General features: G+C 46.4%; 2 protein-coding genes across 2 annotated transcripts in view; one reads left to right on the top strand and one right to left on the bottom strand.

The window, feature by feature from the left end:
• Positions 1 to 12,975, top strand: part of snrnp200 (small nuclear ribonucleoprotein 200 (U5)) — a 37,677-nt gene extending 24,702 nt beyond the window's left edge. Inside the window, exons 31-45 of the mRNA XM_072485712.1 lie at positions 1,684 to 1,911; positions 2,034 to 2,225; positions 2,734 to 2,912; positions 3,186 to 3,337; positions 3,709 to 3,817; positions 7,509 to 7,617; positions 7,780 to 7,969; positions 9,363 to 9,527; positions 9,724 to 9,845; positions 9,972 to 10,115; positions 10,234 to 10,410; positions 10,874 to 11,034; positions 11,539 to 11,620; positions 11,718 to 11,810; positions 12,358 to 12,975. Of these exons, the coding sequence (XP_072341813.1) occupies positions 1,684 to 1,911; positions 2,034 to 2,225; positions 2,734 to 2,912; positions 3,186 to 3,337; positions 3,709 to 3,817; positions 7,509 to 7,617; positions 7,780 to 7,969; positions 9,363 to 9,527; positions 9,724 to 9,845; positions 9,972 to 10,115; positions 10,234 to 10,410; positions 10,874 to 11,034; positions 11,539 to 11,620; positions 11,718 to 11,810; positions 12,358 to 12,507 (2,253 nt within the window). The 3' untranslated portion in view covers positions 12,508 to 12,975. The remainder of the gene's footprint in view (positions 1 to 1,683; positions 1,912 to 2,033; positions 2,226 to 2,733; positions 2,913 to 3,185; positions 3,338 to 3,708; positions 3,818 to 7,508; positions 7,618 to 7,779; positions 7,970 to 9,362; positions 9,528 to 9,723; positions 9,846 to 9,971; positions 10,116 to 10,233; positions 10,411 to 10,873; positions 11,035 to 11,538; positions 11,621 to 11,717; positions 11,811 to 12,357) is intronic.
• A 6,928-nt stretch (positions 12,976 to 19,903) lies between these two features.
• On the bottom strand, positions 19,904 to 27,515 carry ciao1 (cytosolic iron-sulfur assembly component 1). The gene is made up of 7 exons (XM_072485713.1): positions 27,341 to 27,515; positions 27,092 to 27,240; positions 26,520 to 26,631; positions 22,351 to 22,439; positions 21,944 to 22,145; positions 21,232 to 21,319; positions 19,904 to 20,821 (listed from the first exon to the last, which is right to left on the bottom strand). The coding sequence occupies exons 1-7, from the start codon at positions 27,477 to 27,479 to the stop codon at positions 20,587 to 20,589; spliced, it is 1,014 nt and encodes a 337-aa protein (XP_072341814.1). The 5' UTR covers positions 27,480 to 27,515; the 3' UTR covers positions 19,904 to 20,586.
• Positions 27,516 to 27,573: the final 58 nt, after the last annotated feature.

The raw sequence follows: 27,573 nt of genomic DNA on the forward strand, positions 1-27,573 counted from the left end.
AAGCTGGACATTATCAGAAATGTGACCACGTCACTGGAAATGAAGATGAACTGGGCAGTGTCGTTATTAAAACAATGTTCTGACCTGTTGTTAAATCATGTTGAATCACATTGAAAAGGTTTCATCTTGGAAATACTTTCACTTCAGAATTGGGTTTGAGCAATTTATCCATTGAGTAATTGATCCAAGCAGACCAGGAAGGCCCAAGCTGAATTATCTGGGGTAGGATTTTCCCAAATTTTTTCAGCCCGTCCGGCCTGGGGCTCCTCAGAGGGTCTGCCTTTGGCACTGTAAATTGCACGCGACGGGGTGCTCGATAAATATAATATTTTTAAATTGGGTTCCCACTGTTTCTGGACATGAACCTCGTTACATCACCCTCAAGGGGCACGAAAATCGTTTTTCCGATCCTGGCGAGATGCTCCACCTGCGTCACCAACCTCGCTGACGGCTAACACAGGCTGAAAACCGCCTCTTGATCTGAACAAGGGCAGGAATTAGTTTGCTACAAATTCACTCGGTGGCCTAGGTTAAGAAGGAGGTAATTAGCCAGGATTCCTGCCCTTGCCTACGAATATTAAGACATCAACCAAATTTCTGTAATTTATACTGATGACCATGCAAAGTCCTGTAATTGTGAATCCGAGATCGTGATGCCATAGATTAATTTATAAATTCCAATTAAATCAAAAATCAATCTTTAAAGATTGGAATGCAAGAATTCTTAAGTGCTCCTTGAAAGGTATTCACCTCATGCCTTCCATTTTCCTGGTAACACGTCTTTGCACTCTCTCTATAAGCTGTGTATCTCTTTGAAAGTCTGGATTCCAAACTGTGGATGCATCCTCCAGATGTGGGTGCACCAGCTGCTTATAGAATTTAAAATAAACACAAACTTCCTGACTTTAAAATAACGGATGTATTCAGCACTCGTAAAACATTCTGTGCCTGCTGAACAGCCTGAGCCACATAATTCGTGAAATTCAAATTACTTGTAATAGTCACATCCAAATCATTCTCAACGGTTGAATGTGCGAAAGGCTGGCCATCAGTAGGATACTGTGATTTAGAATTATTGTGGCCAACATGGAAAACCAAACACGTTGCCACATAAAGATAACTTGCCACTCCTTGGACCACTGCACCATAATAGAGAGTTCACTCTGGAGAAATGAGTTTGAGAGCCCTGGATTATTTTTCTTCACTTCCAAAACATGTTAAAGTCATCCGCACATTTCAAAACTGTACTCTGCTGAATCTGGCCATCCGTGTTATTAATATCAACCACAAATCAATGGGGCCCTAAAACACTTCCTTGAGGGACCCCAGAAATCAAGTTTTGGATTTTATAATCTGGAGGTATGATGGTGTAAATCAGTGCAGATGGTGAGGAACTAAGCTGCCAAGTGCAATATGAGAAATGTTACCCTCCTCTCCATTGTGCTGACAATTCTGATGATGCTGAATGGTTTAGTTATTGCAGACACTAACGCTGCAGGTGGTCCCTGCGAAAGGTAAGCTCAAGCTCCCTAACTGAGCTGTGACATAACAACTCTGCTAATAACTCTGTCCTGCATTGCTGTATGATATTGTTGACTGTGATTATGCAGATACTCACTGAGCTTCCTACTGGATGTGCTAACCTGATGCTTGGAGTTCTGACCAGTCCAATTGCTCCCACAGGTTTATGCAGACTGGTATGAAAAGTTTCAGCAGAAGCTGGGTAAGAAAGTTGTGTTGCTGACGGGTGAAACAAGCACAGATCTCAAACTGCTGGGCAAAGGAAACATCATCATTAGCACCCCAGAAAAATGGGACATCCTTTCCCGACGATGGAAGCAGAGGAAAAACGTCCAGAATGTAAACCTGTTTGTTGTGGATGAAGTTCACCTAATTGGCGGAGAGAATGGGGTAAGAGAAAGGGGATAGTGGGAATGTGTCCAAACAAAAAGAATCAAAGATGTTCAGGATTGAGGGCAGCACGGTGGCACAGTGATCAATTTCTGATTGTTATCTTTTGATTCCTTTTTAAGCCTGTTCTGGAAGTTATCTGTTCCCGAATGCGATACATCTCCTCTCAGATAGAGCGGCCAATCAGGATTGTGGCTTTAAGTTCATCGCTATCTAATGCAAAAGATGTGGCTCACTGGCTTGGCTGCAGCACCACGGCAACCTTCAACTTCCACCCCAATGTGCGTCCAGTTCCTCTGGAGCTACACATTCAGGTATGATGGTGCAGATATAGGTAGCAAAACCAGCTTTGTCAACCAGGTTCTGAATTTGTCTAAAGCTCAAATCACCAACTTTGAAAACATGAAATAATATATTTCTATAATTTCAGAAATTCAACTCAATTTATGTGGTTTAACACAGGAAATTTTCCCTGAGCAATGGCTCTCCTGGTTAAGGCAGGAAACATACAGACCAAATTCAGTCCCCAGTTTGTGTTGAATTAGCTCACAGTTGCTGGAGCATTGGGACTGCTGCTCAGTGGTCAAAAGAGCCAGCAACCCAAATTCCTGCATCCGAGCGCTAACCAATGACCTGTGACAGCCTGCTGAATTTCACTGCGCATTGATGCATAAACAAAAACCGAGGACCTGGATATGTGAACATACTGATTTGTATGTCATGAGGGTTAACATGTTCAGGAGGGATGGGGAGAAAACTGGTGCTCCGAGTTGGGGCACGTAAAGAAAACGCTTGACTTTAAATTTTTCAATTTGAATGCAGGGCTTCAATATCAGCCACACACAGACTCGCCTGCTGTCCATGTCGAAACCTGTCTACCATGCCATAATGAAGCACTCGCCTAAGAAACCGGTAATCGTCTTTGTACCCTCTCGCAAGCAAACCAGGTTGACTGCCATTGACATCCTTACATTCTGCGCTGCTGACGTCCAGCCACAAAGGTAAGTTGTATTAAATCCTGAAAAATGTGTTCTGAAAATAAGCAGTCAAATTGTCTTTTGAATTTTTGGTACTATAATTCCATTTCTTGTGAAACATTTCACCTTGTTCCTAAATTTCTAAACTTTGATGGACCAAATTTCACCATTCTCAATGTCTTATTGAAGTATTCAAATTCTTGGAGTCTGGATTCCTGATATAGGAACTGGGTGTCGCTGATCTGATTGATGATTAACTGATTCTCACTTTGTCTCCCCTCCTGACCTTGTCTGCAGGTTTCTGCACTGTACAGAAAAAGACTTGGTTCCATACCTTGACAAGCTGAATGATAACACTTTAAAAGAAACCCTTGCTAATGGAGTTGGTTATCTGCATGAGGGGCTCAACCTGACTGAGTGTAGAATTGTGGAACAACTCTTCCGCTCTGGTAAGAATCCTTCCAATTCTCTTCAATTAGAACAGGCTTGGGAGTGGCTTGGGTCAAATTCGGATTCCGAGGACTTGCTGCAAACCTTTGGCTCAAGTGAGCAAGTGTTCAGCTGTCCTATGTGACACTTATTTCACTGGGGAAGTGACTTGATGGCTTTAATAGTGTCATTCTCACTAAGTGCACTTCTCTCTCTCTCTCTCTCTATTTTGGGGAATTTCTGTCAGGATTGTACGCAGGAAGTACAAGACTCAGTTGCATTCATCTATAATTGGAACAAATGTTACCTGTCTGGGTGCTTTGAATCATGTCCAGTTGCAGAAAAAGAATAAATACATGTGATTGTACCTAAACAATTTTCCTCTTTACAGGTGCAGTGCAAGTCGTGGTGGCCTCTCGGAGTCTTTGTTGGGGAATGAATATCTCCTCTCACCTTGTTACCATCATGGATACCCAATACTATAATGGCAAAATCCATGCGTGAGTATTTTGCAGCATTGCTTTAGATTGCATGTGCATACTCTACTTATATAGTTTTGGGAGAATGAACTATCAGAACCGAGAAACTGTCACTTCAAGACATTAAACTTTACCACCAAAAAAGGACCAATCCCTATGAGCCCTCCACTTCCTGGCAGCATCAGTATTTTTCCAACTTGCAGCATGCAAACTGTTCAGACCATCAATGGTATTCATGGGGCAGCATGGTTCACTGCACCGAGGACCCGGGTTCGATCCCGGCCCCGGATCACTGTCCATGAGGAGTTTGCACATTCTCACCTTGTCTGCGTGGGTCTCACCCCCACAGTCCAAAGATGTGCAGGCTAGATCGATTGGCCACGCTAAGTTGCCCCTTAATTGGAAAGGCTACGGGTCCTGACAACATCCCGGCAATAGTAGTGAAGACTTGTGCTCTAGAACTTGCCGTACCCCTAGCCAAGCTGTTCCAGTACAGCTACAACACTGGCATCTACCTGGCAATGTGGAAAATTGCCCAGGTGTTTCCTGTCCAACAAAACAAATTCAACCCAGCCAATTACTGCCCTATAAATCTACTCTCCATCAGCAAATTGATGTAAGGAATTATCAACAGTGCAATCAAGAATCACTTAATCAGCAATAACCTGCTCACGAACACTCCGTTTGGGTTCCACCAGGGTCACCTCATTACAGCCTTGGTTCAAACATGGACAAGAGAACTGAATGCCAGAGGTGAGGTGATAGCGACTGCCCTTGACATCAAGACAATATTTGACCAGGTATGGCATCAAGGAGCCCTAGATTCCCATCAGTGGGAATCAGGAGGAAAACTTTCCGCTGGTTGCTGTCATACCTGGTACAAAGGAAGATGGTTGTGGTGGTTGGAGGTCAATCATTTGCGCTCCAGGATATTATTATCATATCACTGCAGGAGTTCCTCAGAGTAGTGTCCTAGGCCCAACCATCTTCAGCTGCTTGATCAACGACCTCCCATCATAAGGTCAGAAGTAGGGATGTTTGCAGGTGACTGCACAATGTTCAGCATTTGCGACCCCTTAGATAATGAAGCAATCCAAATGCATCAAGACCTGGACAATATCCAGGCTTGTGTTGACAAGTGAAGCTACAATCACACCACACAAGTGCCAGGCAATGACCATCTCCTACAAGAGAGAATCTAACTATCACCACTTGGCATTCAATGGCATTACCATCGCTGAATTCCCCATAATTAATATCCTGGGGGTTACCATTGATCAAAAACTGAACTGGTTTAGCCATATTAATACTGTGGCTACCAGGGCAGGTCAAAGGCTAGAAATCCTGCGGCGAATAATTCATCTCCTGACCCCCCCCCCCCCCAAAGGCTGTCCACAAGGCACAAGTCAGGAGTCTCCACTTGCCTGGATAAGTGCAGCTCTAACACTCCAGAAGCTCGACACCATCCAAGACAAAGCAGCCCGCTTGATTGCTCCCCCTTACACAAACATTCAAACCCACCACCACCAACGAACCATGGCAGCCATGTGCCCCATCTACAAGATGCACTGCAGAAACTCACCAAGGTTCTTTCGACAGCACCTTCCAAACCCAGGACCACTAACATCCAGAAGGACGAGCAACAGATTCAACCCACCACCTGGAGGTTCCCTTCCAAGTCACTCACCAGCTGACTTGGAAATATATCACCATTCCTTCACTGCCCTCGGGCAACATCCTGGAACTCCCTCCCTAACAACATGATCTACACCTCAAAGACCGCAGCAGTTCAAGAAGGCCTCATCACCACCTTCTGAAGGGCAACTAGTGATGGGCAATAAATGCTGGCCTAGCCAGTGATGCCCACATCCCGTAAATGATTTTTAAAAACATTTCAAATAAAAAGAAAAATTGGGCATTTCAAATTTTTTAAAAACATGAATGAATGAATAAATGAATAAAAATCAATGGTGTTCATTCAGTGTTTGCCAATTTTTATCTTGCATTCACCTGAGCTGACCCATTGATGTTCTTGTGATATTTTTATTCAGCTTCAGACTGAATGTGCTGATTGCATCCTGAAATCTTAAATTGGCACTTCAAAGAGATAATATTCCTATGCAGTTGAGTTCTCCTAACTCATGCCACTACCTATTTAAAACGGTACATTAATTTATAGTTTCATCTTGTGAATATATATATATATATATATAGCCCTAATTTACTCTCACATAGAATCAATCAAACATATACAGCAATTGATTCCATGTTCTCTGAAGATGGACAATAGTATCTCTGCCTAGTGTGCCTTATCAGCAAATGTAAGAATATTACTTGACACCCCTCCATCCCCGTTGTTGATAATTACTGTAAATAGCAGAGGGGTCTCCAAATAGATCTCTGGTGAACACCAGACACAACAATGACCACCACAATGACTTGTGTTGTCCAGCAACCCTCAATCTATCTGGACAACCTATCAACTATACAAGGTGGGCTCCGGGGTCCTGGGGGGGGGGGGGGCGCGGGGCGATTGGCCCCAGGGGGTGCCCCCACGGTGGCCTGGCCCGCGATTGGGGCCCACCGATCCGCGGGCGGGCCTGTGCCGTGGGGGCACTCTTTCCCTTCCGCCACGGTCTCCACCATGGCGGAGGCAGAAGAGACTCCCTCCAATGCGCATGTGCGGGAATGCCGTCAGCGACCGCTGACGCTCCCACGCATGCGCCACCTGGAGATGTCATTTCCGCGCCACCTGGCGGGGCACCAAAGGCCTTTTCCGCCAGCTGGCGGGGCAGAAATTCGTCCGGCGCCGACCTAGCCCCTCAAGGTTGGGGCTCGGCCCCCAAAGATGCGGAGCATTCCGCACCTTTGGGGCGGCGCGATGCCCGTCTGATTTGCGCCGTTTTGGGCGCCAGTCGGTGGACATCGCGCCGTTTCCGGAAAATTTCGCCCCATGAAACTATTGTTGATTGTCGTTAAAAGCCCATCTACTTCACTAATGCCCTTGAGGGAAGGAATACTGCCCTATTACATAGTCTGGCCTACATATGACTTCAGACCCACAGCAATATGATTGACTCTTAACTGCATCCTCAAGGGCAATTAGGGATAGGCAATCAAGGCAATCAGCCGGCAATGCCCACGTACCATGAACAAAAAAAAAACGAGTTGGTTTACCGTTTGTAATCAGTGAACCGGGAAGAGACAGTTGGTAATACTATAGAAAAAAAGCAACTTGCCTCAGGGACAAGACCCCGGAGATCGCCTTGTCCCACTGGTAAGGTAGGTGGTAATTTACGCCGGCGGGACAGGCATTTTAGCGGCGGGACTTCGGCCCATCCGGGCCGGAGAATCAAGCGGGGGGGCCCGCCAACCGGCGCGCCGAGATTCCCGCCCGCACCCGCCGAATATCCGGTGCCGGAGACTTCGGCAACCGGCGGGGGCGGGATTCATGCCAGCCCCCGGCGATTCTCCGACCCGGCGGGGGGTCGGAGAATCTCGCCCATGATCATCATTAGAATTTTAATTCCAGACTTCACCATCTGCAGTGGCGGGATTTGAACCTGGGTCTCCAGAGCATTTCTCTGGGCCTCTGGTTTACTAGTCCAGTGACAATACTACTAATCCACTACTTCCTCTGTTGAGTAAACATTCATCAGAACACTGTACTTAAAATTTGGAGGTTGGTTGACACATATTTGTTTTGTTTAAGGTATGTGGATTACCCTATTTATGACGTTCTGCAGATGGTTGGACGAGCTAATCGTCCCTTACAAGACGACGAAGGAAGATGTGTCATTATGTGCCAGGGGTCAAAAAAGGTGAGGACAATATGCTAGTTCATATAGGACACTTTAGGCTTAACTCTGAATATCTATGCTCAAATTACTGCATGCAGCGTGTCAGTCCTTGTTTGCATATTGCCAAGAGCTGCACCACATATGTGCAGTTCCTGAAGCTCAGACTGATCCTTTTTGTTTCAGGATTTCTTCAAGAAGTTCCTATATGAGCCACTGCCAGTGGAGTCCCATCTTGACCACTGCTTGCATGATCATTTCAATGCTGAGATTGTCACCAAAACCATAGAGAACAAGCAGGATGCGGTGGATTACCTGACCTGGACCTTCCTTTACCGCAGGATGACCCAGAATCCAAATTACTACAATTTGCAGGGTATGTATCATTAACTTGCAAGGAGAAATTTGAGCCATTTAGGTGTCAGAATTGGTTCAGTAGGACAGCACGGCGGCGCAGTGGATAGCACTGGGACTGGGGCGCTGAGGACCTGGGTTCGAATCCGGGCCCTGGGTCACTGTCCGTATAGAGTTTGTACATTCTCCCCGTGTCTGCGTGGGTTTTGCCCCCACAACCCAAAGATGTGCAGGTTAGGTGAATTGGCCATGCTAAATTGCCCCTTAATTGGGAAAGAAAATAATTGGGAACTCTAAATTTTTTTTTAAAGAATTGGTTCAGTTATAGCACTTTGACTTCTTTGGTCAAAATGGTGAGTTCAAGTCACATCCTATAATTTAAGCTGGCACTTGAAGGCAATACTGAGCGAGTGTTGCACTGTCAGAGGTGCCTGCTGAGACATTAAGTCAAGACCTCGTCTGTCTTTTGAGATGTACTTAAAGATCCCATAACACTACTCGAATTATAGTAGGTAATTCTCCAGTGCTCTGACCAGTATTTATCCTTGAAGTAACATCACTAAGGGGTGGGGCATGGTGGTGCAGTGGTTAGCACTGGGTCCCTGTCCATGTGGAGTTTGCACATTCTCCCTGTGTCTGTGTGGGTCTCACTCCCACAACCCAAAGATGTGCAGGTTAGGTGAATTGGCCATGCTAAATTGCCCCTTAATTGGAACAAAATTAAATATTTTTTAAAAGTAACATCACTAGAACAGATTATTTGGTCCCTTATTGCATTGCTGTTTTTAGAAGCTTGCTGTGAGAAACTAGGTTCCTGTGTTTCTGACATTGCAACATTGACAGCTCTGCCAAAATACTTGATTGGCTGTCGAGCACTTTAGAGCGTCCTTAGATTGTGAAATACGCTAAATAAATGATTTGTTCCCTTCAGCCTTGGAAAATATGTTTGTGCAATACCCGTTGAAACTCCCCAAGAGTACTGTGTTTAAACCATGGAAACCATTCACAATAGATACCAATAAATACGTTAAATCGGTGGTTAATTTTCTTTTGAGGGTGAGCAGAGCTGTTGTGAAGATGGTGCTTGTTCCATGATGCTCGTTCCTGCCATGGCTGAGTGCTGACAAAGTCGCATCACATTCACAGCTGTGAGATGAGACTTCTTGCGCCTGTGATTCAAGCTTGCAATGGTAGCATTTCAAAATGCAACACCGTTGCCTGAAGTGAGAGCGGGCAATGTAATTTGCATGGGACCAATATTTCAGACTATTTGGCAAATTTACAGGCGGTATTTATCTGAATATGCTGAACCTTTCCAGTGTGGGCTCGATTACGATGTGATAGCCTTGATTATTTTTTTTTCCCCTGGACACTCTAGTGCAGCAGTGAATGGTGTACCCTATTTTGTGTTCCAGGTGTGTCCCATAGACACCTTTCAGATCATCTCTCTCAGTTGGTGGAAAATACCCTGAATGACCTTGAACAATCCAAGTGCATCAGCATTGAGGATGAGATGGATGTGGCACCATTGAATCTAGGAATGATCGCAGCTTACTATTACATTAATTACACCACCATTGGTAAGTGCTGCTGTTTCACAGAGATTCAGTGGGTCAGGCGGTTTTAGTCTCTCATCTCCAACATGTCTCTTATAGTCGCCTCCTGAAGTGGAAGAATCCACTTCAGTGTAACCATTTTTGGAATGTACCTGGACTGAGCATGTCATTCACTTTGCAGAAATGAAACTGGAAATTGAGTTTTGTGTCTTGATTTCAGAGCTGTTCAGTATGTCTCTAAACGCCAAAACAAAGATCCGAGGCCTGATTGAGATCATCTCCAACGCTGCAGAGTATGAAAATATTCCCATCAGGCACCATGAAGATAGCCTGCTGCGACAGGTGAGTGGCAGGATGCAAGTGCTGTTGAAGCTAAGTGTGGGGGTGCGAGGTGAGGTTATGACGTGATGTATGCTAGTGGTCACATTTGTGCAGCTGAAAAGTGGTTTCTAATTTTGACTTTTACAGCTGTATCAGAAGGTTCCTCACAAACTGAACAACCCAAAATTCAATGATCCTCATGTGAAGACAAACTTGCTTCTTCAAGCGCACCTTTCCCGTATGCAGCTGAGTGCCGAACTGCAGTCTGACACAGAAGAGATCCTCAGTAAGGTGAGGAGAAAAATGGAAGCTCGAGTTTGTGTGTTTTGTGTATGAATTTCTGCTGTTGTTGCTAGGTCGTGAAACTTTGGGAAATGATGCTGACCTGGTGTTTTGTTTGTTTTACTAGGCAATTCGTTTAATCCAAGCTTGTGTGGATGTACTGTCCAGTAACGGCTGGCTCAGTCCAGCTCTGGCTGCCATGGAACTGGCCCAGATGGTGACACAGGCCATGTGGTCCAAGGACTCGTACTTGAAGCAGCTTCCACATTTCACATCGGAACACGTCAAACGCTGTACTGACCGGGTAAGGGCAGGAATGCCTGCTGAATGGTAAAACAGAGTAACTGGGACCAGGCAGCACATGAGTTGTATTGATGGGATAATGAAGTGACAGGCATCGTGTGCAGACAGTGTAAAGACCTAATTGGGCATGCATTTGTGCTGATCCAGAGTTAGGCACTGAGGACTGTGGCAACAGAGGAAGTGTGGAGTCTGCCAGCTTCCCTTTTCTTCTGGTGCACAGTGGCAAGCAATGATTTACAGTGTGGGATAAGAATGATGCTGTAAAGTTGAAAAAACGGTAAACTTTAACATGTTACGTGAAAACCTTTACATGTGCTTTCCTCCGAATATGAATGGTTTTTTTTTTAGAAAAAGGACCTTCCCAATTGCTCTGTGCTGGAGGTAACAAGTGCCTGAGCTAGTTGAGAGGTGGGTTGAGCTGCAGGTCCGTATTTGTTGAGTAATGTAAAGTGGTTTTCTTTCAGGGGACTGATAGTATCTTTGATATCATGGAGATGGAGGATGATGAGCGCAATGCACTGCTGCAGCTCTCGGATATACAGATGATGGACGTTGCTCGATTCTGTAACCGGTACCCCAACATTGAGCTCTCTTACGAGGTGATCGAAAAGGAAAACATCAAAAGGTGAGCGTGATGAAGTAAAACAGACCTTGGCCAATAGAACAACAAAGACCAAGACTTAAACCCAGGTGGGACCTGGGTTTAAAATCTAGCCCAGCTGCGGGGCATGCAAGTTGTTAGACCTCAGTTTTCCAGTTCAATTGGAGAGATGTTGACCAGCATTGAACTCATTGGGTACTCTGGAGCTACAAATTCAGGTGTGAGCGAGATGAGGGTTAAATGTTATTGTTCACTTTTATAACAAGTCTAAATGTAAACAATTTGGTATCAAATTTGTGTTGCTAAACTGAGTGGCAGACCGTTCTTTCAGGGTGGTAACTGGAAGCTCTTCAACCACGGGAGAGATAGAGGGAAAGCCACATGGTGCCTTGATTCAATCGCGCCACAAGACATTGGAAAGCAAAGTCATCACAACTGACTGAATAAATCAGTTCGCTTGGATAGTTTTTTTTTTGTTGAAACAAAAGTCATAAAACTTTGTGCGTGACAATGTGCAATTTTGTGCAGTGGCTCGTCAGTCGTGGTGATGGTGCAACTGGAACGAGAGGAAGAGGTGACTGGACCTGTCATTGCACCCCTGTTCCCTCAGGTGAGTCTATACGCCAGGGAAGCAACTCTTTCCAAGCATCAGAATTTTATCCTTACTACTTTCTACTTCGATCAAAATTCTGTTGTATCTCCTTCAGAAACGTGAGGAAGGTTGGTGGGTGGTAGTTGGAGACCCCAAGACAAACAGCCTGATATCCATCAAGAGGCTGACCCTACAACAGAAGGCCAAGGTCAGTATCATCTCCTCGCCTCAGCAAGAGAGATATTCATTCGTGGGCGAATCAGCCATGTGTGGCAGGGACCTGAACTGCTCGATACCTTGCACTGCAGTCAAAATTTATTCTGTGTGGCATTAAAGGCAGTGTGGGCTATCAATGGAATTGGGATCATGAAACTAAAATAAGGATTGAGGGATTTGGGATGAAGTTAAGTCACCGATTAGTCATGATCACATTGATTGGCAAAACAAACTCGAGGGGAGAAATGGTCTCCTCCTCCCAATAATTTTGATTTCAGACACGTTTAAAAAAAAACAGTTACCATGTGATCAAAGGCAAAATACCAATGTAGAGAGCGACCTCAATCAATGCTGTTACATCCACTGATCTATTGCAAGTTACGTGATCAAAGATTTGCAGGCTGCTTATTCACAGACCATGTTTCCCAGAGGTGTGTGTGTATATATATCAGCAAGCAGATTACTTTGAACTGAGGTTTTAGGTTGGTGGTGGTTCACTCAGATGGTGCTCTTCTAATATATGATGTTCATTGTTTCAGGTGAAACTAGATTTTCTTGCACCAGCTCCCAGTACCCAACACTATACCCTGTACTTCATGAGTGATGCATACATGGGCTGTGATCAGGAGTACAAATTCAACATTGATGTCAAGGAAGCTGATAGCGAAGGCGAGAGTGACTCTGATTAATCATCCAGATCCAAATCTGTGGCTTTGAAGACTGCTGTTATTAAGATCAAAGATCCATGTACCCATTCACTTTCCTGAAGTGAGATGCATTCAGCTGTTCCACTATTTTTGTGTGCTGGTTTTCATGTAGATTGTCTTTCGAAACGCATACCTTTGTTCCAATGTGGCTTCAGACGAGCAAAAGTGTTGAGCAAATGTCTGTTTGGCTTCTGATGTTTAGACTGTGAATTTTAGGTTACTATGGTAACGTTTATTTTACTTCATAAAGAATTTCAGTAGGACCAAGATTTAGCCTGATGCTTTATTTGCTCCAAAAAATCCCTTAGTAATTTGTACAGTTTATACGGTGAGGTTTTAGCGAGTGTAAGAGTGAACTGTAACAGGTCTGTATCTTCCATGTGTAACCTTCCTCACTCTTACTCTGTCACTGAGAAGTTAGCCCAAATAAAATGAGCAGTGTCATTTTAAGTCCTTTGGGTTCTTTCTTTTCTGTGGCAGTTGCAGTTCCCTATCTTCAGGATCCTGGAATTTCCTACAGAATTCCTCCGCTGTTATTTCTGTCGCGTTTTAGTTTGCTTGCATTTATTCACAGGAAAAACATGATCGTTATTGTTGTGGATCTGTTGGCCATTCTTCAGCCACTTCATGCAAACCAGATGTTAAGAAGTTTCCCAACTGAGCTCGATTGGAAATTCAGTTGGTAACGGGGGTATGGGTTTTTGATCCTTTGATCCAAATTGAATAACTTGCCGCTCTTTATTCAATTCCCCAACAAGACAGAATCCAAGCACCTGCCCTTAAAATTTTATGGCATACCCACTACCAACAAACTAGAAATAAACATTGACCAGAAACAACTGGACTTGCCCAGTAAATAGTGTGGGTACCGAAGCAGGATAAAGGATGGGAATACTGTGGGATAACTCTGGTCCTGGTTCCCCAAAGCCTCTACAATGACCGGAAGGAACAAGGTCAGGGTTGCAATGGAATACTCTCGACTTGCCTTGCTGAATTCAGCCCCAAATTGCTTGTTTGGCACCCCATCCACCAAATTAAAATATTCACCTCCACCAGAGACAGAGTCACAGGAGTGTGTACCACCTATATTATGCAGTGTAGCAATTCACAACATTCCTGATCTATCTTTCTAAAGCCACTTGCCACCAAAAAGAGAGGTTTGGGCCTTCTTGGGATACAAGTTGAATGTCGGAAAGACTGAGGTCCTTCTGGTGAATGGGGTGGATCAGGGAGCCAAAAAGAGCAAAATCCCCTTCAAGCCACCCTTTTAACTTGGAACTGGATTGCTGTTCCTTCATTCTTGCTCGTTCAAAATGCTGAAACTCCCACCCTAACAACACTTGTGTGTCCCTACACCAGGTGGATTTTCAATGTATTTTGTTCCAAACATATCCAAAAGTACAAAGACAGAAATAGTAACATTGTCAACACCCCTGCAGTTTGTGCAATTTCTCCCCCCCTCCCCTTTTCACGCCCTTCCCCCCCCTCCCTCGCCATGACAAACAATTCCTCAAACATTGTCATGAACAGTCCTCAGTGTCTCAAAGTCCTCCGCTGAACCCCTCGCCTCTCAATTGAATCATTTCCAGCCACAGGAAGTCATACAGGTCAACCAGCCACGCCATCACCCTGGTGGCATTGCAGATCAGCAATCCAAAATATCCTTCACCGGACAATTAGAGAGGCGCAGGCCACAACATTTGCCTTCTTCCCCAAAGATCACCACCCGTGAGTCCGGCCTGACCTCTAACCCCCCCCACACAATCTTCGTTAGCATCCCGAATACCGCCTCCCAGTACCTCTCCCAACTTCTTGCAGCCCAAGAACATGTGCGCGTGATCTGCTGGTCATCCTTGCCCACACTTCACACTCGTCTGCTCATCCTCACCCGGTCATAACACCCTGTGTACCACCTTGAATTGAATCAAGATCATACTCGCGCACGAGATCAAATTTGCTCTACGCATTGCCTCATTCTACCTATCCTATCTTCCCCTGACCCCAGTTCCTCTTCCCATTTATTCTTGATCCTCACCACATGTGTGCTCCTCCTTACTCCCTCAACTATGTATATCACCAATTTGTCCCTCATCCGGGAGGAGCAAATGTTCCAGCAGCTTGGGAAACCCTCCATTCCTTCCGTGCAAAGTTCTTCACCTGCATATACCTCAATTTGCTTCCCTTTGGCAACTCCACCCTCTCCCACAGCTCTGCAAACCTCCCTTCCAAGTTCAACTCCCTCACCAGACCCGCCTCCCTCTACTTCCTTTTCATGCCATCCGTCTCCCCCAGCTTAAACCTGTAGTTTCTACACAACGATGTCTGCACCGACCTCCCCTCCATCCTAAAGTGTCTCAACTGGGTTCCACACCCTAATCGTGGACTGCACAACCGGGTATTCCCCCAGCGGAAGCAGTGCCGTCAGCGTGGCCCTCAGGTTGGACCCTCTACAGAACTCCTCCATCCTTACCCACTCTAACCCCTCTCTTTCACACCACTGCCTCACCTCCACGTTTGCTACCCAGGAGTAGTGCAGCAGGCCTTGTAGCACAACCCCCCCCCCCTTTCTGCCTCTGTAACAGGGTCTTCTTTGCCCTTGGTACCTTCCCTGTCCAAAAGAACTCCTGAGATCACTGCAGCCAATTTATGGAAAAAGGCCTTGGGGTTAAGATCACAAATACAAATAGGAACCTAGTCAGCACATTTATCTTAGCCACCTGGACCCTCAGGTGCGGCATATCCCCCCCCCCCTAACCTTCACCAACGTTGTCAGGTTCCACTTGTGCATCGTCGACCACTCTCCCATCACCTGGAACCCCAGATACCTGAACCTATCCCTGGCTATCCTAAATGGCAACACCCTCAGATTTGCTCCCTGATCCACCTCATTCACCAGAAGGACCTCAGTCTTTCCGACATTCAACTTGTATCCCAAGAAGGCCCAAACCTCTCCAATATGCCCATAATTCTCCCCATACTCTCCAGTGGGTCCGACACAAACAGCAACAGGTTGTCTGCGTACAGCAACACCCAATGTTCCCTCCTCCCGCTCTCATTCCCCTGCCACTCTCCTGACCCCCTAAGGGCCATCGTCAAGGGCTCTACACGACGCGAAGGGCACGCGAACAACAGCGGCGATAGTAGATGCCCCTGCCTCATTCCCCTGTGCAACCTAAAGGTTTGTGAACTCATCTCATTTGTCCGTAAACTTGCTACCGAGGCCACGTACAACAGACGCATCAATGTTATAAACCTCAGGCCAAACCCGAACCTTCCCAGGATCTCAAACAGGTACCTGCGATCCACCTGGTCAAAAGCCTTCTCCACGTCCATGAAGACCACCACCTCTGGCAGCCGCCCCTCCAACGGGGTCATAATCACGTTTAATAGCCTGATGTTACTGGAGAGCTGCCTGGCCTTTCCGAAGCCCATTTGGTCCTCAGTGACCAGCCCCTCCATTACTCCACTAACTTGGCCAACACATTCACATCCGGGTTTAACAGTGAAATGGGCATATATGACGCACACTCCAACAGGTCCTTTCCCTTTGTGACTAACGTGATCAATGCCTGAGTCAATGTCTCCGGTAGCTCTTCCTTCTCCAGTGCCTCGCTAAACATCCCAGCAAGTGTGGTGTCAACTCCGTCACAAATTCTTCATAGAACTCTGCCGGGTAGCTGTCCGGCCTGGGGCCTTCCTCGACTACATACCTCTTAAACTATCCATCACCTAAGTCCTAACGCTTCCTCCAGCGCCTGCCTCCTCTCTTCATCCAGCCTTGGGAACTCAGGTCATCCAAAAATTGCTCCATATCTCTTTCCTCACCACCCGACTCTGCCCTGCACAGCTGCACATAGTACTTCCTAAATGTTTAATTAATCTTCCCCACCTCCGACACTACCTTCTCCTTCCCTGTCCACACCCTCAAGGTTTTCCTGGACATGGCCTGCCTCTGTAGCTGGTGGGCAAGCATACGCTTGCCTTCTCTCCATATTCATACTACAACCCCTGCCCTCCATAGTTGCTCCACTGCCTTTTCTATCATCAGCCTGTCAAACTGCCCCTGTAACCTTTCTCTCCAATAACCCCACCTTGGTGGGAGCCCTCGAATACTTTCTGCCCACCTCGACTATCTCATCCAACAACCGTCCATACTCCATCCTCCTGCCCATTTGCCTTGAACGAGATAACCTCCCGTACCCGAAACTAAGTCTTCAACCCCTCCACCGACACAACCCCATTCTGATTCAACTCCACATAATCTCTGAACACCAACCGCACCTTCACTCTGAACCCTTTATCCACCAAAAGCCCAGACTCCAACCTCTATTCCTGCTGCTGTTCCGACCTTGATCTAAGCCTAACCTCCAATCAGAGCAGTGCATGATTCGAGATCATGATTCCCGCGTATTGTGCCCCAACACCACTCGACTCACTACTCAATTCTGGAGTATACCTTGTACACATGAGAAGGTGTACTCCCTCTCCCCCAGGTTCCTAAACCTCAATGGATCTATCAATCTCATCGGTTCCATATACCCTCCCAACTCCTTCGCCATCCCCAACCTTCACATTGACCTATCCACCTAGGTTCTAGCACGCAGTTAAAATCACCCCGCATAATTGGTGTGTGTGTCTCAGTCCGGAATCATTTGCAGCAACCCCTCTCAACCTGTCGTGGTTCTTCACCAGGAGGTGCGTCTCCTGCAGTAATACCACCCCCATCTTCAAACTCCTCAAATGCGCGAAGACACGAGACCTCTTCACTGGCCTGTTCAGTGCTCATACGTTCCATGTTATGAATCTTAAACGGAGGCTTACACCTCCACTCCGCCATCAAATTGGAAAGTTCCGTCCTGAACTGGGCCCATCCAAGATGGCCCCCTTCTCCACCCATGACCACGCTCAGTCTCCAACTCTGCCACGTTGCATCTCCCCCCCCCCACCACCGCACACACACCTCCACTTGACCATCTCCTGCAGACGCCATCCCCAACTCACTTCCGTTCACCAACATTAACTTCCAGCATGGCAGCTCCTGCCTGAAGGTCCCTCCTGCCTACCCCTCCACCCACCTTTCCCTCCTTTATCAGTGCAAACAGCTCCCTTCCCCACACAAAGAGACATTCAAAAACCACAGATCACCTCTCCAAAATGAAAAACACCACTGATGGTAGGTTCCCTCCCGTTCACAGTCCCTGGCCCACCGCAGGATCTTTTCCTTCTCCACAAACTTATGGAGCCTCACAATCACCGCCTGTGGGAGATCCACTGCTCTCGGCTTTTGCCTTAGAGACCTGCGCGCTTTGTCTGCCACCATCATTAAAACGTATCTATTTGCACTTGTACCTTCCACACCCTCCGGCAGGCCAGCGAGACGCAGATTCTGCCCTCTGGACTGGTTCTCCTGCTCCTCTACCTTTGCCTTTAGTGACTTGCAAAGGACCCCCGGGAGCCCCACCTCAGCATCCAACGCCACCACCCAATCACTGTGGTTAGACATCACTTTCTCCATTTCCCTTATTTGCGATCCCTGTGTTTCTTCACTTGCTCTATCAATCCTTTCGGGGGTGCTACTGCTCCCGCGATGGCCTTCAATCGATTCTCGTGCATCTCCTTTTGTTGCCAACAAAACTCTTCTTCAATAAACGCCATCAACTGCTCCATCTGGGCCTTTCCAATTTGCGACAACCCTTCCCCCTCCGCCATCTTCACAATTGCAACTGCGCCACATGTCTTCTCCAATTCATTGGCCAGGTCCTTAAACTTTTTGTTGCCAGGTCTGGTAACCAGCAGACATACCACTCACGGCGGGAACTTCTCAACTTCAGCTTTCCTGTCAAAACTACCCCACTTTTCCCGACGGCCCCGGGGAGATACTCAGGGAGTCCGGTAGTAATAGCTTTGTTGAGAATTTGGAGGCAGTTTCGACAGCACTTCGGGTTGGCAGCAGGGGTCAAGGGAAATGCCGATTCGGGGTAACCACAGATTTGAGCCAGGGAAGTGGGATGGAAATTTTCGGAGATGGGCGGGGAAATAAATTAGGACACGAAAAGATTTATTTATTGGGGGTCGTTTTGCGGGATTGAAGGAGCTGGGAGCAAAGTATGGGCTGGAGCAGGGGGAAATATTTAGATACATGCAGGTTCGAGACTTTGCCAGAAAGGAGATACAGAGCTTCCCAGTAGAACCGGCTTCCACATTGCTGGAGGTGGTGCTGACGACAGGGGGACTGGAGAAGGGGATAGTATCGGCGGTTTACGGGGCTATTTTGGAGGAGAAGGTGCCGCTCGAAGGGATCAAGGCAAAGTGGGAGGAAGAGTTGGGAGAAGGTATGGAGGAGGGATTCTGGTGGGAGGTGCTCCGGAGGGTGAACGCCTCCACCTCGTGTGCGAGGTTGGGGCTGATACAGTTGAAGGTGGTGTATAGAGCGCACCTTACAAGGGTGAGGATGAGCCAGCTCTTTGAGGGGGTCGAAGATGTGTGTGAACGTTGCAGGGAAGGCCCCGCAGACCATGTTCATATGTTTTGGTCCTGTCCAAAGCTGGAGGATTACTGGAAGGAGGTGTTTTGGGTAATCTCTTAAGTGGTGCATGTGAAACTGGACTCGGGCCCTTGGGAGGCCATATTCACGTGTCGAACCAGCCAGGGTTGGAAACGGGTGCAGAGGCAGATGTTGTAGCCTTCGCCTCGTTGATCGCCCAAAGGCGGATCCTGTTAGGGTGGAGATCAACCTCTCCACCCTGTGCCCTGGCATGGCGGGGGGACCTGCTGGAATTCTTAACACTTGAAAAGGTCAAATTTGAACTGAGAGGAAGGATGGTGGGGTTCTTCATTCATTATGCACTTTTGAGAATTGGATCACATCGAACATTAGGGGGGTTGGGAGGGTTCTGGGGAGGGGGACGGTATGTGTTAATGGTGACTTATGGGTGATTCCGGATTCCTTTTTGTCATTTATTTATGTTAACATGCGGGCCAATGTCTGGGGTTTGGTGGGAGGTGGGGATCGTTGTTATTGATATGGGGATTGACATTACATTCGTTACTGATTATTATTTATTGTTGGGTGTAAATTTGGGAGAAAATGTGTAGAAGAAGAATAAAAAATATATTTTTCAAAAACTACCCCACTTTCGGGTAAAAAGAGCTCAAACTTTGAGCTGGAGCTGCCCGGTGTGCGACCTCTCACTCCATGCCAGCTACCAGAAGTATCTGGAGGTAGCCGTGCCAGCAACACACACACCGATTGGGAGAATAAAAATTAAATGGCAGTTAACCCCTCCCCTTATATCATTATTAATGTGTAACTCTAAAGTGGTAAAACTCTTCTGATGCAAATTGCCAGTATTCCTCATAAAGTCTCTCAATTATAGAGTAATATTATAAAGGCTTTTATTGAACAATTCCTTTAACATGCACGTGAGGGAGAATAATTCTTGCTTACTTATGAGAGCTTCAAGTGTCTTGTCACATTTAACTGTACATAATTTTCTTTCAAGTAAAAAATGAAGAATGATGAAGCCCACTGTTTAAGCACACGCCTAAATCTATTGGAAAGTAGTTGTAAGCTGAGCACCAATTACAATTATCTTTTTAAAAGGTAAAAACAAATTGATGTTTGGGCGACAGTGGTGCAGTGGTTAGCACTGATGCCTCACGGCGCTGAGGTCCCGGGTTCGATTCTGGCCCCAGGTCACTGTCCGTGTGGAGTTTGCACAATCTCCACATGTCTGCATGGGTCTCACCCCGACAACCCAAAGATGTGCAGGGTTGGTGGATTGGCCACAAAACAATTGCCCCTTAATTGGAAAAAAAGAATTGAGTACTCTAGATTTATTTTTAAAAACGAATTGATGTTTGTTCAATTGTTAATCTCTACACAGGATTTAGTGGTAGCCAGAACATAACCATGAAGGGATAATTAGTGCAAATGTGAAAATGGTTACAGTAAGTAGTCATGGTGATTAATTCCAATGCTGGACAGTTAATGCGCAGTGCAATGCAGCTTTTGAGAACGCCCACATTGTCAGATCGAACGCCTCTGGACGAAAGCTTGCACTAGTCTTCAAACTCGTATCTCCAGATAGTGATGTCCCCATCATCACTGCATGATGCCAACAGCCCTGCTTGCTTTGGGTTCCATGCCACACAGTTGACATCCTGAGTGTGTGCTTTTGGAATGTGCGCCGTGAGTGAAAAGGTGGGTTGGTGTGGGTCGGAGCCAGGATCCTCCTCAAATATCCTGACTGCATCATCACCACATGCAGTTGCAATAGCATCAGTCATGTGACACCTGAAAGGGATGAAGGAATGTGAACAGTTTGGAAAAGCTGGGGTTATTAGACAATCTAACAAGATGTAAGAGTTGTTCAAACTGAAGAGATTCCACAGAGTAAATAGAGAGCAACTGTATTCAGTGGTGTAACAGTCAGTAAAGAGAGAGCAAATTAAATATAAGCAATTGGATAAATATTCCAAGTACAGAAAACAAATTACACGTCTGTGTGGAAAGATCAGGGAATTGCAACTCAGTGAACAGCTCCATGACAGAGGTCACAATGGGCCAAATGGCCTCGTGTTACGTATCATTTATAACTTATCAGTCAAAAGGAGGTTTGCATTTTCATCATAATCATTAAAGTATTTGAAATAAGTAACTTTCCTCGGGATGGGTTACCAACAGAACGACGACTCTGAACTTACCAGGAGATGTCATAGATGGGCCGTGTGTGAAACCCAGATAGGGTGCATACACACTTCCAGGACAGATCTGATCCACTGCACACCACACCTGCACCAAAAAGATAATCACATTTGAGGTTCTGTCACTGCACAAAGTATCAACACATTGTGGAATTCTTCCTATGGGGAAACAGCAGAAAAATAATTTTCACTGGTTCAGATTGAATGTTTTTTGCCTGGAACAAAATGTGCCATTTGTCCACACATTTTAGCATCATGAATCACATCTGCATGCTGCTTCCACACAAAATAAAACAGATTGACACTTTCATTTTGTGTGTTCCAAAAATAATTCAGCAGCAATCTGCTCCTCATGCTGCTACATAATTTTATTTGGCTGGAATACTTTGACCGTCTGAATATTGACTCAGAAACCATCTTAACCGTGACCAAGTTATTGAGATGTCCAAGCTTCTGTTCAACAAACAACATTTTTTTGCAAAAGTGATTACATTTTACCTCAGAACTGAAAAGGAGCAGTTGGTAGGTTTAACAGAGGCAATGCCAATGTATCTGTTTGTGTGATAGCACATTTGCAAACAGGTTCAGGTATCAGCATACGGCTATCTAGGCTACTGGGACTGTATCAATCAAATGGGTCACAATTCATCCTTTTGTCGGATCAACGGAAAAATAAACTAGGGCTACATCGTGCTCAATTCAGCTTTTTTACCTTGTTCATTGCCGGGCCTGTATGCTTTCCAGATTTTCACAGTTTTGTCATCGCTGCAAGATACCAAACGTTCCCCTGTTTTATCAAAAGCAATACTCCAAACTGTAGACTCATGACCTTCAAGAGTGCTGACACAGACCCAGTCATCATCTTCCTCCTTGTACAATTTAATGCTGTTATCATAGCTTCCAGAAGCCAGGAGCTAGTGTTGAATTCAGAAATTTACAAAATAATTTGAAAGTTATACAGTCCTGACTACATTGCATCACATGAAAAGGGCCATTTGACTCTGGATTGTTGCATATATTTATTTATATCTAAATACACATATATATATATATATGTGTATACAACATAAGGAGGGACAGAGACTGCAAATAAGGCATGCTTGCCTCGGAAACTCTTACCTCTCCATTTGGGTGCCAGATTACATGTTTGACATCCTGGGTATGAGCATTGAGTACACTCACGCACTCGTAGTCATCTTCCTCATCCACTAAAATGCAAATGAGACTAGTCAGCAACAGTTCCTGATACAGAGACCTCACTCAACTGGACTGTGCTGTAATGCCTCAGCAAGCAGGTAACTAATTTTGGAATCCGAGTACACGACAAGCGCACAGTTTACAAAATATACATGGCATTTTGGTTTATTACGGGCCTTCAACTCAACCCTTGTTCATGAGATTTGTATGATCACACAGGATTAGGAATAGCTCCTTCAGTCCAATGAGCTTGGAATGCCATTCAACCAGATCATAGTCGATTGGTATCCCAATCCACTGACCTACCTGCATAATTATTCCTCAATAACTTTACCGGACTGCTTTTAGATTCACTTGAACTTGACCTGATTCTAGCATTACTTGCTCATATTTCAGTTCATTAAGATAAATGCCAAAATTCCATAACATTCGAGAATGTTAGCGTTTGACATTTTTTGGACCAGCATCTGAGCTTTGAGTTATTGGTGTCAAATGAGCTTGTCCAAATTTTCATTTGCTGGGGAAGTACATGTTACCATTTTTATCTCACTCAATTAGCCAATGAGCAAATGTCAGAAAGATAAAGGTTTGGCACCACGTTAAACATGAATTGGACAGGGGCACCAGTTTGGCAGCCCTGGTCACGGCTCCCCTACCGCTGTCGCCGGCCAGGTACTCCACCAGCCCGGTAGTGGGGGCGGCCCTGCGGATATGGGGCCAGTGGAGGAGGCATGTAGGGGAGGTGGGTGCGTCTGTCTTGGCTCCAACATATAACCATCGATTCGCCCCCGGGAACATGGATGGAGGGTTTCGAACATGGCGGTGGGCGGTATGTTCCTGGAGGGGAGCTTTGTGAGTTTGAGGGGCTTGGAGGAGAAATTTGGGCTGGTAAGAGGAAATGACTTTAGGTACTTACAGATGGGGACTTTGTACGCAGACAGGTCCCATCCTTCCCACGCCTCCCGCCAATAGGGATCCAGGACAGAATAGTCTCTAGAGGAGAAGGAGGAGAGGGTAGAGTCTCGGATATCTACAAGGTGCTCATGAAGGGGGAAGAGTCCCAGACGGAGGAACTGAAACTCAAATGGCAGGAGGAGCTTGGCGGGGAGATGGAGGACGGGCTGTGGGCAGAGGCCCTGAGTAGGGTAAACTCAACTGCAACATGTGTCAGGCTCGGCCTGATACAATTTAAGGTAGCTCGGATGAGCAAATTCTTTGGGGTAGAGGACAAGTGCGCTAGATGCGCGGGAGGACCAGCGAACCACGTTCACATGTTTTGGGCATGCCCTAAGCTTAGGGGGTTATGGGAGGGATTTGCAGTGGTCATGTCCCGGGTGCTGAAAACAAGGGTGGCGATGAGTCCAGGGGTGGCAATTTTCAGGATTTCGGAAGAACTGGGAGTCCAGGGGGCAAAAGAGGCAGATGTTCTGGCCTTTGCTTCCCTAATAGCCCGGCGGTGAATACTGCTGGCATGGAGGGACTCAAAACCCCCGAAGACCGAACTATGGCTTTCGGACATGTCAGGTTTTCTGGGTATGGAAAAAAATTAAGTTCGCCTTGAGGGGATCTGCACTGGGGTTCGCCCGAAGGTGGCAACCATTCATCGACTTCTTCGCGGGAGAGTGAACGTCAGCAGGGGGGATGGGGGTGGGGGATTAGAGTAGGAGGGATAAATAGGCAGGTAGTGTCTATGGGAGAGGAGCGGGCATGTGCAGTATGGTTTGATTGAAATATTGGTTTTATATTGATGTTTGCATATTTCTGTTATCTGTAACTGTTTACAATGCCAAAAATACCTCAATAAAATTGTTTGTTAAAAAAAAACATGAATTGTAAAATAAAGTTGAAGTATCAAGAAACAACTTGCTGAGCATAAAATAAAGGAATGTCAAAACAATAAATTAATAACCAAGTGTAATTAAGATCAGTAAGAGAATGTGAGTGTGACGGAGTCTGTTTGTCTGACTCACCCACAATCTCTTAATGCTCAATCGTTCACATTCGGCCACTGTGTGAAGGGGTGTGATTGTGGTGTTGGTGTATGGGGATAAAGGTGAGTGGGAATACTGAGACCGTGAATGAGTCAAACACACACACACAATCCCACACTCTTAACTGCTTCTCACCCACGTTTCTGCTGAGGCTCATGAGTGCAGTTTCTTTCAGAATCTTCCACTCCACTTAGCATTTTTCTGAAAACTGCTGCCGGGACCACATTGGGCGGGGCTTCTTGGGCCACGTGCAGCCGCGTGTTCGACAAGCCTCGGGTACATGGATGCACAAATTTCTTTGCTCCTCATCCCGAGTTTAGAAAATGCTCCAATTTGGCATTCAAGTATGCAAAGTGTTTGATCTTGGTCTTCCCCAGTACCATGAATTCCGCCTGCCAGTTTTTCCACTCATAACCTGGCTTTGTCTCTCTGCAACTTTCTCCTCCCATCTACACATCATACTTGGAGTGTCCTCTGTGTATATTGTACAATCCTTTGTCCAAATCATTGATATAAATTGAGTTTTTATGGGCTTACCGCCCCACCATATCTCATATGACCCTACAAAATGGGAGCAGAAACAGGTCATTTGGTCCATCGAGCCTGCTCCACCGTGAAGTAAGATCATGGCTGATATTTTTGTGTTTTCTACCACGCCCCCCCCCCCCCCCCCGCCCAGGTCAATAACGTTTGATTCCCTCGCACAACAAATAATCTATCTATCTCTGTCTTAAAAATATTCAAAAGCCCTGCCTCCACCGTTTACTGAGGAAGACACTGAAAGAAACAAATTCTGCTAATTTTTTAGCTTAACTTGTGACCCCTAATTTCAATAATAATCTTTATTAGTGTCACAAGTAGGCTTACATTAACACTGCAATGAAGTTACTGTGAAAAGCCCCTGGTCACCACATTCTGGCGCCTGTTCGGGTACACAGAGGGAGAATTCAGAATGTCCAATTCACCTAACAGCACGTCTTTCGGGACTTTAACGTATTGACAAGCTAACAATTTTAAAACAGTGCTCCCTAGTTCACTCACCCATAAAAGGAAATATATTTTCCTCTTGTCACCTTGTTAAAACAGTTAAGGATCTTGTATATTTCAATCAAGTCACCCCTCACTCTTCTAAACTCCAGTGGAAACAAGCCCAGTCTGTCCAACCTTTCTTCATAAGACAACCCGCTCATTCCAGCTATTAATATTGTAAATCACCTCCAATGCATTTTACATCCTTCCTTAAATATGAACACCAAATAGGGGCTGGTTTAGCACACTCGGCTAAATCGCTGGCTTTTAAAGCAAACCAAGGCAGGCCAGCAGCACGGTTCGATTCCCGTACCAGCCTCCTGAACAAGTGTCGGAATGTGGCGATTAGGGGCTTTTCACAGTAACTTCATTGAAGCCTACTTGTGACAATAAGCTATTTTCATTTTTTTCATTTCAAATCTGCATACAGTATTCGAGATGTGGTCTCATAATGCCCTGTATAACTGGAGCATAATAACATCCTTACTTTCATGTTCCATTAAAGGTAAAGTTGGCATAGTCCCAGATGACCTTCGGCTGGTTTCCCCTTTGAGGGGGAGAGCTGACAGGTGGTGATTTACCCTGAGAATCACCACACCTCAGGCCAGGGGTACGGTTGAGAAGGTGCGCCTTCATGAATAACTTCAGACGGTACGGGGATTATTCAATTATTCTCGTCAAGAAGGGTAGCCTTCTTAATTACTTGCTGTACGCGCACACCATGTTTCTGTGACTCATGCGCTCGAACACCGAGAGCCCTCTACTGCACCTCAAAATTCTGCAGCCATTCTCCATTTAAGTCTACTTTTTTATTCTTCCTGCCAAAGCGACCAACTTCACCCTTACAGCAGCATGGAAGGACGTTATTTGGTCCATCTCCAGCAGATAGTAAGGAGCTCTCCAGCCTAATCTCACTTTTAACCTCTTTGTCTGAGTCACTTCAAGTGCATAACCAAGTACATTTTAAATGTCATGAGAGTTTTTGCCTCTGCCACCCTTTCAGATAGATATTGCAGATTCTCTGCAGGCAGTCGCTATTAAGAGGGCATATTTGATTAAATATTCTCTCACCTTCCCATACCCACACACTTTTATCCCGGCTGCACGTTGCGAGGAGACTGCCCGATGGAGCCCAGGCGACAGACTTCACTTCATTCTCATGCCCTTCCAGAGTTGTCAAGAGCTGTCAAAAGAAAACAATCAGGGCGACATGCAAGATCTATTGCCACGAAGAACCAACATAATACAGGGATAAAAGGCGGCGCGGTGACGCAGTGGTTAGCACTGCTGCCTCACAGCGCTGAGGACCCGGGTTCGATCCCGGCCCCGGGTTACGGTCCGTGTGGAGTTTGCACATTCTCCCCGTGGCTGCGTGGCTCTCACCCCCACAACCCCAAGATGTACCGGGTCGTGAATTGGCCGTTCAAAATTGCCCCATAATTGGGGGGTGGGGGAAGAATTGGGTACTTCAAATTTACTTCAAGAAAAAATACAGGAACGAACACGTTCGGCCAGAATCGTGTTTGATCTGTCCAAGAAAGGTTGAGACCCAAAGCCCGAAGGGGTTCAGCCTTCGCTCAGTTCCTGGCAGCAGGGCTCCAGCATCCCCTCCAACCCCGGTCAAAATGTTAGGGGTGCGCTACCTCAAATCCGTCCTCCTTCTTCCTCCAGATGCAGGTGGTGGCATCGAAGCTGACCGAGGCCAGGTAGTTGCCGCAGGGCGACCAGGAGACCTTCCGCACGGTGCGCTGGTGCCCATCTTCCAGCAGGCACTTGCACTGCCAGGACGCCCCTGAGTGACAGAGAGAGGGAGAGGATGTGGATCATCAAGTGAGTCCAGGCCCCGCGTCTCGCTCGGCTCCCGCTCCCCCCCCCGCCGAACCCGCTCCCACCTTCTCTGGCCCAGATGCGCACAGCCCGATCGCCTCCGCACGAAGCCAGCAGCGTCCCACTCGAGCTCCAGGCCACATTCCAGGCCCGGGAGTCGGGGTGCGCCTGGAAGCGCAACTCGAACGCCAACCGCCGCCTCATCGTCGCGCCGCGCGCGGCTTGCAAGCCCCGCCTCCTCTCCTCTCGCCCTCCGCTTGGTTGGAGGACCAACCCCCCCCACCCCCGGAGCCGATTC

The sequence above is a fragment of the Scyliorhinus torazame genome, chromosome 20, assembly GCF_047496885.1.
Source record: "Scyliorhinus torazame isolate Kashiwa2021f chromosome 20, sScyTor2.1, whole genome shotgun sequence".
Taxonomy (NCBI): Eukaryota; Metazoa; Chordata; class Chondrichthyes; order Carcharhiniformes; family Scyliorhinidae; genus Scyliorhinus; species Scyliorhinus torazame.